At 49.8% G+C, this 12130-nt stretch overlaps 4 protein-coding genes across 4 annotated transcripts; 3 read left to right on the top strand and 1 right to left on the bottom strand.

Annotated features, from left to right (window-relative positions):
- Window positions 1–530: 530 nt before the first annotated feature.
- COCSADRAFT_39806 (uncharacterized protein) lies at window positions 531–2492 on the bottom strand. Its single transcript, XM_007704921.1, has 3 exons — window positions 2217–2492; window positions 1713–2167; window positions 531–1660 (listed from the first exon to the last, which is right to left on the bottom strand). Exons 1-3 carry the CDS (start codon window positions 2443–2445, stop codon window positions 710–712), a joined length of 1635 nt encoding a protein of 544 aa, XP_007703111.1. The 5' UTR covers window positions 2446–2492; the 3' UTR covers window positions 531–709.
- A 1735-nt stretch (window positions 2493–4227) lies between these two features.
- Window positions 4228–6201, top strand: COCSADRAFT_183989 (uncharacterized protein). Its single transcript, XM_007705234.1, has 4 exons — window positions 4228–4465; window positions 4612–4796; window positions 4865–5085; window positions 5173–6201. Exons 1-4 carry the CDS (start codon window positions 4434–4436, stop codon window positions 5899–5901), a joined length of 1167 nt encoding a protein of 388 aa, XP_007703424.1. The 5' UTR covers window positions 4228–4433; the 3' UTR covers window positions 5902–6201.
- Window positions 6202–6582: 381 nt separating this feature from the next.
- On the top strand, window positions 6583–8502 carry COCSADRAFT_29370 (uncharacterized protein; the record flags this gene model as incomplete). Its single annotated transcript, XM_007704846.1, has 3 exons — window positions 6583–6660; window positions 6861–7433; window positions 7528–8502. The coding sequence occupies 3 exons, from the start codon at window positions 6583–6585 to the stop codon at window positions 8500–8502; spliced, it is 1626 nt and encodes a 541-aa protein (XP_007703036.1).
- A 629-nt stretch (window positions 8503–9131) lies between these two features.
- On the top strand, window positions 9132–11526 carry COCSADRAFT_149606 (uncharacterized protein). The gene is made up of 3 exons (XM_007705233.1): window positions 9132–9772; window positions 9840–10738; window positions 10805–11526. The coding sequence occupies exons 1-3, from the start codon at window positions 9363–9365 to the stop codon at window positions 11125–11127; spliced, it is 1632 nt and encodes a 543-aa protein (XP_007703423.1). The 5' UTR covers window positions 9132–9362; the 3' UTR covers window positions 11128–11526.
- Window positions 11527–12130: the final 604 nt, after the last annotated feature.

The following is a 12130-nucleotide window of genomic DNA, read 5'->3' as shown; positions in this document are numbered from 1 at the left end:
TTACTTTAGCAGAGCTGCGACGTGGTGAGCCGGTGAATCAGCCTGGGGGTTTCCCGTGCCTGATGTTAGTGCAAAGTGCTCAGCCGTGACCGGTGCTGCGTAACAGTGGAAGAACAACCAATCAAGGGAGAGAATGAGACGGAAAATTGGGGTTTCAGCAAGCTGTAGGTCACATGCCTGGAACACTCTAGTCAGGTATTGCGAAGTAGGCAGTGCTAAATATGCGGCTTGCAGCAGCATGGCTTTGGACGTTCGCTTGTTGTTGCCGTGTGTGGGTTCGGGCAGGAGACTATTGGGGGCCAAAATCGTTGCCATGGCGCAGCGCAAACGGCACGTGCACAGCTGTGCTGGAGAGAAGAAACAGCTGCAGATGCGAAGGCAGCTCAATATTGCATCAATGGCAGGAGAGGTTATGAAAATCGCCATAGATTTGTTTGCTTTCCTGCGACGGGGTAGTAAGTGACGTTGAGGCGCTAGGACGAATGCTGGCAATCATCTCACCAGCGGAATAAACTTGACACGAGATGCGTAGGGGTTCAAATGCAAATATTTACTATTGAATTAATGAAGAAAAAAAGCCGATATGCGGTCTGCCAGGTCGTGTCGCTGTACCAAATGACGTGGCTGCGCTCTCTTAGCAACTACTGCATTTCAGCCTCAGCTGCAGATGCACACTGCCGCCTCTTAATTGATCCTGGCTTACCACACTTCAACACTGCCTCTTTCTCATTTGGACCATCGGGCCTTTTCTGTTAGCCACAAACATGTCGTAGATTTGGTATTGATCTTCCACCTGCCGCCCGGGCGCAGCATTCCGGTCACCTCCACCAAGATTATTATTCGGGACTCCTTGCACCTCATACATCCAGAGCGTCTTTGCGAGAACAAGACGCATCTCAAGCCAGGCGAGATTCTTTCCAACGCAACCACGGGTTCCAAAGGAGAAAGCACAGAAGCCGCTCTCGGCCAAAGCTACGCTTTCTGCTGAGGATCCTTCCTTTCCAGACTCGTCCACAATCCAGCGCTCGGGGCGGAACTTGAAGGGCTCAGGATACACATTCGAGTTGTAACTGAGACAATAAAGTCCAGTGCTTACATGAACACCAGCAGGGAAGTAGTGGTCGTCGACAGTAGTGCCGCCTGGAAGGACCTGTCGGCTTGGGTCTGCGGCAACTGGTGGAGTCATCCGCATGGCTTCTTGGAGGAATGCTGTGAGGTAGGTGCAGGACATGAGTTTGGTGCCGGACCTGATATCATTGTAGCTTGCAAACTTCGAGCGAATCTCCTGAGCAATCTTGGCCTGAATTGCTGGTTGCTTTGCTAAGTAAAAGAAAGCAGCAGATATTACGACAGAGGTTGTGTCAGAGCCTGCGATTGTCAGGAGCTCACACTCAGCAAACAACTCGTTCAGATCGTAGCCACGCTTTCCGGTCTCAGGGTCAACAGCGTTGAACAGCCAATGGAAGAAGTCTTTTCGGACTTCGCCTTCAGGCTTTGGGTTCTTTTCCAACTCTTTCTCGTCACGAGAACGGTTCTCGAGACACTGGGTGACGAAGTCTTGCCACCTTACAACGGCTGGCGGTGATGCAACTGAAAGGAGCCAATCAAGACCGCGAGGCTTCAGCCACACCCATAAATCAGCAAATGGGCTGAAGGCAGTCTTTGGTAAATTAGTACTGTTTCAAGCCTGATAGGGAGTCAACAGAACTCACTGAGTGGAGAATTTCTAAAAATGTGGCCATGATTTCTGGGATATGGCGGAGGTCACTTTCGGGTTCTTTCATGTTAAAGTTCTTGCCAAAGCACAGGTCACCAAGGATATCGAAGACAAGCCAGTTGATCCAGTCACACATGTTGATAGGTGTCGTCCATTCACCATCCTTTGTTGCTTGTCGTCCTATCAGCTCCAGCCATCGGTCCATGTTGGAATGAAGAAACACTTCGGCATCACGCAAAGCAGCCTCAGAAAATGCGTAGTTCAACACGCGGCGCTTGCGAGCGTGGACACTAATAGCCGTACTGCTCCAAGTGTTGATCGAGTGAACATTGCGTGGCCAAACGCGGTAGTAGTCACTCTTCCTGACGTTGCCTTTCGGTCCGAATATTTTCTTAAACGCAGTTGGCGTGTTTAGCACGACGCTGTCTGGGCGATAACGAAACTCGGAGCCTGTTATCGATTAACGAGTAATCCATAAACACGAAATATCCAATCATACCGTATTTCTCTTGAAGACTATGCAGCCAAATGTGTCTGTCACCTGTACGAGTATACCACCAAGACGGGACTACCGATAAGCGAGCCCAAAATGGGCCGGGGAACGAGGCGAGTGGATGGAAGTAGAGGCGGTAAATTCCAATTACCAAGATGTAGATTAATACCGAGGAGCAACAGAAGGCAAATAGGCTCGGGTACGACACCCCGCTGACGATGTTTTGATTAACCATTATGCACCAGCAACTCGATTTGGACAGAAAAAGAAAGTTCAATGACCCGAAAACAAGACAGAGGATGAAGGGCTTTGTAGATATGTATCTCATGTTCGCCGACTAATCATCTAGTACGGATTATCTTACTCTTTCCTTTCTAGTGTCCGCCTGTCCATTAGCGCCCAGCAGATTAGTCTACAAAAGACTTTGGATGTTGGCTAAAGTCCGCGGCATCTGTTCATGCCAACAAAGAAGTGGGGTTTTGCTTTTCGGAGGGATCGGCAGATGGGGACAGCGAGCCGCTCCCGGCGGTGCTTGCCACACCAATCATACACACCTACTACTTACCTGGGCAATAGGACGACATGTTTACATACTTACACATGTCTTGCTTGCAGATGTATCCCCTCACTCTGCAGTGCCACTAATCAGCTATCTCGAAATAGGAATCTCATGTTTAGTAAGCTGAAATTTATGTAAATTGAATATTCAGAAAAACTAACCCTGTCTCACGAACAGGGATGGTGGGCCCCTCGATTTACCCGAAAGGAAAGAATTGCAGTCCCCCCGGTCGTTTTCGAAACATGAAGGGTGGGAGAGGCGATGTGGACATAGGCCTCCTATAGGTTCCTTTGGAGTTCTCGCTTCTAACGTGCAGTCCGAAAAGGGACTAGAAATGCCGTCGGCTCATGTGACTTCAACCCCAAGCGGTTGGGAATCTGCACGCCATTTTTTGTTCCGCTTCCGCGCCCCTGCTCAGGGCGCACACTGAAGGCCTGATTGGCATCTCGGATAATCTGACCGACAACATCGGGCTCGTACGCCACACACTACTCGTGCATCTTTGCATTTAGTATATCTTTGCTTTTACACCAATTGAATCGCGTCTTGATTCTCATCTCGCAATCAGCGTCTGCGGTAAAGAAAAAGACAAGATATTTGATGCTTACACACACCGATCATAGGCACCTGGATGCAAATTGCATCATTCCGCGATAATTGGCTGTTATGCAACTGCCGAGGCTGACTCTGACTCGGCGTCTTGTAAGGAAAATTAGGAGAACCAAACGAGTGGCCACGGCATTCCTTCGCCACAGAAGAGGAAACTAATCCCTTGTGCTATACTTTGTACGGTGGCAAGCCTCGCACAAGTGCCGATGGCAGCCGGTTCGCAACTTTGACCCCACTGAGACGAAGTTTTTGTGAATCGCTACGTGTGATTCTCACATACAATAACCATCAGATATCAGTTGTACACAAGGTAAACGCGTTGGCTATGCTCCTCGCCGAGGTACTACCATGCAGGCACTTAGTTCATGCACAACACTACATGCCAGTCCCACATGTACATCCAAATATATCGCTCAGCCAACATTGGAGTGTGCATGTATTTTCTTTTGGACGGGAGATGCCCAGCTTCCTTTTCCGCAGGCTCGAATCTCTTACCAAGTGTGTATCAACCATGCATACTCGTGGTGGAGCAGGTGCTCATTTCTTTCCCGCAGGTTACGTCAATCCACAGCCCAGCCTGTCGGGAGGCCGCTATCCATGCTCGTTCGAGTGCAAAAGGCAAGGCTCCGTCCCTTGCGAGGCTCCAGCCCACGTCCTCCAAACAAGACCCACTTGCTAGTGCTCCCGCGGGGGTCTAAGCCCTGGTTTCCGTTAGTTAGAGTTTGCCCAACAGCCGCAAGCGTAGTGAGGATTGCCGCTTTCTTATTCCTCTTGGGTCATTATGGGGCTTCAGAAGCAAAAAACTGTCATATGGATGGAGTCGCCCCCAGGGGCACTACAGTCGGGAGTGGCTGGAGCGGCGCGAGCCATGAATATACTGGAGGCGTATGGTTAGGCCTCCAAGAGGGCCTTCTCCTTAGTATAACATCTGCAACTATTCACTTTTTCGCAGATCAGAAGGGTGCGTACTTGGTGCTCAATCGCCGCCTTCTCTTTTACGCACAGAAAAGAATTCGAGGCTGCTCGTCACGAAAATTGGGCAAGTATCCTAAGCCATGGCGCCCATCATTGATCCTCAAGAAAGCCTGTAAGTTGTTGACGAGAACTAATCTCTCTTACCCCCCCGACTCTGATCATATCGTATGATGGGACCAGGCACATTCTATGGGCCCCTGGCGATACCTAGACCAGAGAACACTACACTGGGGAGTCGTGCGACTGACAGAACGACAGTGCGGCTTTCCGCCAACGCCTCGATGGAGTTGCTATGTTCACATACATCCTCATCATGTTTCTCGTCCCCCTGAAGATCTGGTGCCGCTACCGTCACCGGGGATGGCGCAACGTTCAATGGGATGACTACATGTCGATAGTCGCTTTGGCCCTCGCGAACGGCTTCTTTTACGTGTGTATAATTGGTAAGTCGTTGCCTCCTACATTTCTTCTCATTTGAGGATGAGCAAGAACTGACCGGGCTGCCCTGTAGGTATGCGAGACTCGCTAGGTCTACACATCTACGAGATTGAAAATCCACTCCAAATCATAGCTTTCCTGAAGAACATCTACGTGGGAAACATATTGTACACTCTGTGTATCACATCAGTGAAGCTCTCCGTGCTAGCTTTCTACTGGCGTCTATTCGAAATCAAGGCTCGCATCACAATCTACATTGTCACTGCCGCAGCAATCGCCTGGTGTACTGCCATCGTAAGTCATGCATTTCCTCATAGTAGATGCCGTCTTCCAGTGTCATACAATGGACTTCAAACACTAACCACGATTGTATCTTTGTAGTTGCTCTGTGTCATCTTCAACTGCATACCTGTCCAAGCCGCCTGGGATATCACCATAACAGGCGCGAAATGCATTTCCATCCGAGCCATCTACCTCGGCGGTTCCGTCCCCAACGTCTGCCTCGACCTGGTCATCGTCCTCATGCCCCTGCCACACGTGTGGCGCCTGCACGCGCCCCTTGCGCAGCGCATTGTGCTCGCAGGCATGTTCGCCCTCGGCACCTTCATCGCCGTCGTGTCGCTCGTGCGCCTCATCATCTTTCTACAAATTCCCATCGCCACCCAGGGCGATGTCACGTACAACTTCCGCGAGATCATCCTGTGGTCGATTGTTGAGGTCAACATTGGCCTGGCGTGTGCTTGTCTGCCAAGTCTGAAGCCCGTATTCCAGGCAGTAGGGTTGAACAAACTCTTCTCTTTCTCGTCATCAAGACCTTCCGATGTCGAATCACGAGGAGCGGCACATCAGTTTGCATCAGGTGGCTCATCAGGCTCCCGGCCACGCAAGAAGGGCGCAACAGGTGGTTTGTTCTCCACACTGGCCGGAATCAGCAGAATGGACGATGAAGAGGAGGAGACTAAATTTGTCAACGAAGATTTGGGTAAAAACAATGTTGATATTGAGCTAGCGCGTGTGAGCGAAGACAGCGAGCAAAGAACAGCCGCCGGTGGCATCAATGTGCAAAAGAATTGGAGTGTGTTAGTCGATGAGAGGAAACCTGCGCGGTAATGTTTTTTCTTTGGGTCAGAACAAATGAGCATATTAGACGGTCAGTACGTGCATGCAAGTCATATATAGACTGCTCAACGTTTCGGATAAAATAACAACCACATGACAGGAAGCTGAGCTTCCTATACACATATACGAATATTGTTTTAGAAGCAACTGCAACATAACTTCATCTCTCTCTTAGTCTATTCAAAGACTACATCCAGGTTCAGTTGTGTCAAATTCTCGCTATAAAAATGGGCAAGGGAATATTTGTATGTAATAATAGAGAAATTGGGCATTTACCCATAACATAATGACGCAGTCCCATCAAGCATCAAATATGATGAAAACACATATGCTTGGAAAGATGATGTTTGAATCGATAACCAAGAACATACTTGAACCGAGTAACTCAGGGAGGGCGGACTAAATTGGGACTCTTGGTATGAGGAGAGCTATAAACATCACACATGTACGATGTGAATTAAATGCCACAGTGCCCTACATTTTGCAGTTTAATGCGAAGCTTAGTCACGTGTATCTAGCCTCGACTGGACACGTCTATATCGCTCTAGGGCAAGTTTTGTGGGTGAAGTAGGCTCGTGAATTCATATGGCACCTTCACTGTGGATAAAAGAAGGCCATCGTACCTCACAAGCTGCACAGTGAAGACGAAGAGATGGCTCGAAAGCTTTTGCAATGCCTTACCGATGGTGGCAAATTGCTATTAGCTATCTGTTGCAAAGGCAAACGGCGAACCAGGGTCCACCACTTGTGGTAAGGGTGTATTTAGCCTAGGCAGCCATAAACACAGGGCGCTTGCTCAACTTCAGCCTTGCCCAACTCTACACACTACACATCATCCCCACAAACTAACACGAGATAACCGTTTGGTACAACTTGCGGGTATCCCGCATCTTCAGTACTCAATGCGGCCGTCACGAAATCGAACAAATGTCAACACTTACAACTTGAAGATACTGTCAGGTATCGTTAGTCGCACCCGCAAGCCCCGGGGTAGCAGCGGCAACTCTGAGGTCAAAGATGAAGCTCCGCCAACATCACAAATTGCAATGCATGAAGGGGTCCAAGCAGCAGGATCAGGATCTCTCGATCAGACTGGAGGTTGCGAGACTAACGAGCTGCTCTGGCCAGCCATGCCACCTAGCGTGCTTGAACTAGGAAGATCTCCAAGCAGTGGAGAAGCCAAAACAGTTCAACAAAGTCGGCCAACCAGCTCGCAAACTTCTAGGCGTTTTTGCAAATGCTTCAATCCTTATGATGACTCAAACGGTCACTTTTACTCCGTCAATCAACTCTTCACTCAAGGCGTTTGGATTGGCTATCTAGCACCAGACCGACATAAGGAGTCGTTTCGGGGACTTCCTTCATTCAATGTGTTGAAATCCAACTGTGCCAAGCTTATTGCGCCATATCCCAAAGCAACACAGGGCTTGGTAGGGCAAATCCGCCATGCTGTTTGTCGGGGATGCGTTTCGGCTACTTCAAAGGTGTTCGAATTGAGAGAAGTTCAGTTCTACGGCAAGTCTGTAAGTCATGCGTCGGAAGTACTAACTGTTTTAGGCAATCGTTCTCCAGCTATCAGATATATACAGCTTGTAAAGATAAACTAACAATGCACAGAAACTGGTAATCATGCCGCTTGATGGTGACGATGAAGCTGGGGTTTTCGCCATCATGTTGCCACAGAAGCATGACAGAAGTCTGCACGGTCTTCAATCCTACCGGCCTTACAAAATGATTGAAAGTGAAAATGGACAAGATTTTTCCAACGACTACGAAGTTCTCACGCTCCGTAACCTTGACAGCAGTGCTGATGTACTAGCTACAGCTCTCGACGTACTGCCACTGCCAGGGCGTACTGGGACTGCCGTGGAGGTGAAGAAGCGGTCAGTGTCGGATTCAAATTACATCTATGACACTTCGACTCTTTCTGTATCGAGTATGACAGACACTTCGAAGCCAACAACGCGAACGCTAGAAGAGGGAGAAATCAGAGAAGACGATGTACAAAAAGATGAGTCGATCAAAACAAAGCGACAGAGAAGTAGCACAACGACCTCGCGCAAGTCCGATACCATAGAGGAGGGAAAACCCAGTGACTACGATAGACCTGCATATCCAGATACTGGAGGTTTCGTGGAGACGTCCCTTGATTGTGGTGCCCAGAGCCCAGTAACATCCACCTCAAACCTACCTCCGCGAGTCGCGAAACGCCATTTATCCTGTGAGACAGTACATCCCGAGCTCACCAAGGAACAAGCTGACCGCATATACATCATTTGGTTAGTCAAAGACCGAGATCTAGAATATGAGTTCGTCCACACGATTGGTGAATGCAAGACCTTCGTAGGCCTACTCAGACTGCTGGAAGAAGACACAGAGGCCATCCCGTCAATTGCTGAGATTCTAAAAAGAACAAAGACTTGGCGCTTGTGCTGCAGTCTTGACGGTCATGGTGGTATGAACAAGGCGCTAATCGCCCGTGAAGGAAAGGAGGCTGCATTTGACCGACTGCAGACTATACTCACAGAAGCCCCTTTCTGGAGCATGAACTCGCATGGTCGAGTTCATGTCGAACTCAGGTCTTTGGGCTGATCAGATTCTGCTTGTGCTGTCTACAAAGAGGCCGTGATCGAACGGAGGTCGTTCTGGGAATATACACTTTTTGATTGCGTTTGTGGGTCGCATCACATATACCCCATGCTTGTCTTTTGGTCAGTTTTCAATGGAACAGGCGGGGGCCCAGTTTTCAATTTGCGCGAGAGCAACAGCATACTGGAGGTATGGATGCATATTGATGTTTATATGTGCAGAGTCTCACACCATACGATTCATTGTTGCTCGAGCATCTATCTCGGTTGTTGAGGATGTAGGCAAGTCCAAGGTTTCCTTGACAATCCTACAACGGGATATCCCTACGTTGTACGCACATTGTACAACACCATTGGTGGGACAACAGACTCCGGAGAATCTCAAGATAGCCGTATGGACCATCGATGTAGCTTTGCAGCAGCGAAACAGGACTGAATCGTGTCTTGGCGGCCGAATAATAATCTGCACAACATTGTGTAAGCCTTTGGAAGATCGTCGTGCTAACGCGAAGCTGTTGGCCAATAAGCAAGAACTGCCTTGCTCTTCCGCCTACCCTTCGCGGCCTGGCGCGGCTGACCCTGTAAACGAGCTTTCCGTACGCGGCGCTACGGTTTCTTCATCTGTACTTTTGCCATCAATCGCATCTCCATACCATCTTCCCCTTGTCGCTCGCTTGCCTTGCGTTCTTCTCTAGTTGGTGTCATATATCCATTGAGCGGGCCTGTTGCTAGTATCTACAGTTTGCCGTTACAGTCCTGAGCGCATCTGCATGTAATCATACCGAAGGAAAATCAGCACTTGGATTCGCGCTTCATTACCAAATTTCCTGACGACCTTTGGCATTTCATGCAACCGTCGCAAACATGGAAAGCTCAGCAATCACTTATGCAACCTCGAAAGACTGGCTCGATATCATGAAAAATCGGTCCAAAGTGCGCATGCATGAGCTTATTGAGCGCCTTGGATTACGCGCAAAGTGGTCTTCCAATAAGCGCGGCAAAACCAATTTCGAATCGGCCCTGGTGCGCGAACTCGTGGCAGATATGGGAGACGTTGTGTCTACGCTACCAAAGGAGCCCGATGAGTTGATGAAGTTCCTCAGCGACGAGGGAAGTTTAAAAGAGGAGGTCGATGGTTTACTTGAAAAGCATGGGATGAAGGTTTGGGGGAGAGTGGGAGAGCGCGATCATCTGCTCACTGCTAACGAACCTGGCGTGGAAGAAGGGCTTTATTCCAGGGACCTCTATTTTGAGAATGAAGAGGATAGGCAATTGTAAGCAGGCTGGCTGTGCAGACCGAAAACTCGGATAATCACGAACGATTGCTGATGGATCGCCTAGAATTCACAAGCTTCTCCACTGGTGGATTGGATTGAAAGCGTGCAATGTCATCCTTGCACGAGAGCGGCTCGATCGGGAAAGGAGGAAAAAGGCAGAGAACCGACAAGCGCGAGCTGAGGCTGAGTTCTCTGGTCAGCAAGACGGCGGAACACCAGCATCTTTTGTTGCGCTGGCACCCAACTCAGTCCTGCACGATGGTGATACAGTATCACGTGGCAGTCCGATTTCCTCTAGTGCAATGCTCACACCCCCAGAATCGGGTGAAAGTCCTATTATGGGACCCCGCGAAGCAGGTAAGTTTGCGTCCGTCAACCGTCGTGGGTGTGTACCTAACGGCTATACCACTTTTGCAGCCACGAACGCATATCAGGCGCAAACCTTGCAACAGCGACAAAACATTGTTGAAGGCGTCTGGAACCGACTATCTGTAGACGGTAACAAATCGAGAGATCTTAGTACTACGTCTGCAGGCCCTGCTCACAGCCATGGTACGCACCCCGCAGAAAGCAAAGGGGCCGTGGACCAGCAGGTCGCAAACGCAAACCAAGCAGCGGTCGACCGGCAAATCAGCGTTGAAGTTGCGAAGCTGGTAGCAACCTTCCGCTCGGACGATGCAGGATCAGAGGAGATACCCCAGCCAAACAACAGCATACCCTACCGCGGGTTAGATTACGACGGGTTGCGGGCGCTACGACAATATGTCTATGGGGAAGAGCATGGAGTTGCAGTAGACGAGGAAGCATTACTCAATTCGCTGGAAAAGACATGGCGAGAGCGGGTTCGCGCTGACTATCAGAAAATGGTTGAGAACATTCCCGTATTCATTGCGAGAGAAAGGGCATTTTTGACATGGGTGGAACTCAAGCGCCATTTGGCAGCTCTGCAACGTGCAAATGAACGTAAGTCGACGATCTCTAGCCCTGTCCGCATATCGTCCCGCACTGACAATGACTGTAAATGTATAGGGTGGTCAGCAGAAGGCCATACCACGGCGGAAATCCAACGACGCATCCAACAACACCGCACTCTGATGGGCTGTACACAAACGATTATTGCAAACTTTGAAGATGTAGGTCAAGGCTTTGGACTCGGTCCTAATGTTGCAGTGGATCGTGACGAGCTACTGCGACAAGCCCTGGTCGTGCTAGCTGGAGAGAAGTATGCGGTAGAGATGCAGTGGAAGCCTATAGAGTTTACAGCGACAATGGCTTGGCTGCACGAACACCTGGAGAATTTCCGGCGGGAAGAAGAGGAAGACGGCAAGGGTATGCTGTGGCATGCCGGATAATAGGCGTCGGAGGTTGTCACATTGCGTCTCTTTCTGTCACGCATATAATATAGTACAGTGGGCTTGAAGTATAGTGGTAAACTCTGTACGCGGTGTGGATCTTACAGGCGTTCAGCAGCAGGCAAGGGATCGATCGATCGGGCAGACTTAAAAGGCGCACTAGGCGACCCAATTCGGGAAAATTGTCTATTGGGGTAGGTCAGCCGCAGGGGTTGGTTTCAGCTATTTCATCTTGTTACAGGATCGTGTAGGATTAGACTAGGCCAGGTGTGCCACTTGCACGCACACATGCACACACAGACATGTAGTAGACATGCAGCCCATACCGCCCGTAGATTACGTTTGCCCGTCAGCCTACATAAGTGCAACGTGCAGCCGGCGGTCACACGACGAGTAGGCATAAATTTAAAATAAAGAAAAATAAATAAACGGCCGTCTCACGTACTGCCAAGGATAAGCGCAGGTATGCAGCGATCAATAGTTCGGCAACCAGTATCCGGGCATATAATGGTGACGGCTCGGCAGCACTTCGCAGTACACTCTCGCTTAATGTAACCTGCGGGCAAGGGGCGTGGGGCTTTGGCTTTTTGGGCAGCGCGCCGTAAATCTTGCCTAAGTAATGCCAGGTTCCTATTTTAGGACGCCATGACGGACGAGCGTCGCGCATATCTCCATGTGCCTAAGTAAGTAATGTATTCCTACTCATGGGCACTGACCTCGTGTAGATAGATTTACGACAGGGAGGGCGCCACCAATGGTCGGGTCATGTCATGCCATGCGATACCGGGTTTCTTTCCCTCGTGCTGGTGTGCTGGCCATGTTAGGAGAGGGCGGATAGCGAATAGGGGGCGGGGCGAAGTGGGAGGCACACAGAGAGAGAGAGAGAAGTGTGTGTGTGTGTGTGTGGGAGCGGGCGGTGCTGATCAAAAACAGTACAACAGTGGGCGACAAAGACGGCAGAGTACGAGTTGTATGGGCAGGCAGACTAAAAAAAAGCGAGTGA

This window comes from Bipolaris sorokiniana (assembly GCF_000338995.1).
Source record: "Bipolaris sorokiniana ND90Pr unplaced genomic scaffold COCSAscaffold_13, whole genome shotgun sequence".
In the NCBI taxonomy this organism is placed as follows: Eukaryota; Fungi; Ascomycota; class Dothideomycetes; order Pleosporales; family Pleosporaceae; genus Bipolaris; species Bipolaris sorokiniana.
Note: the sequence above shows the minus strand (reverse complement) of the source record. Positions and strands in the feature narration are given on the sequence as shown.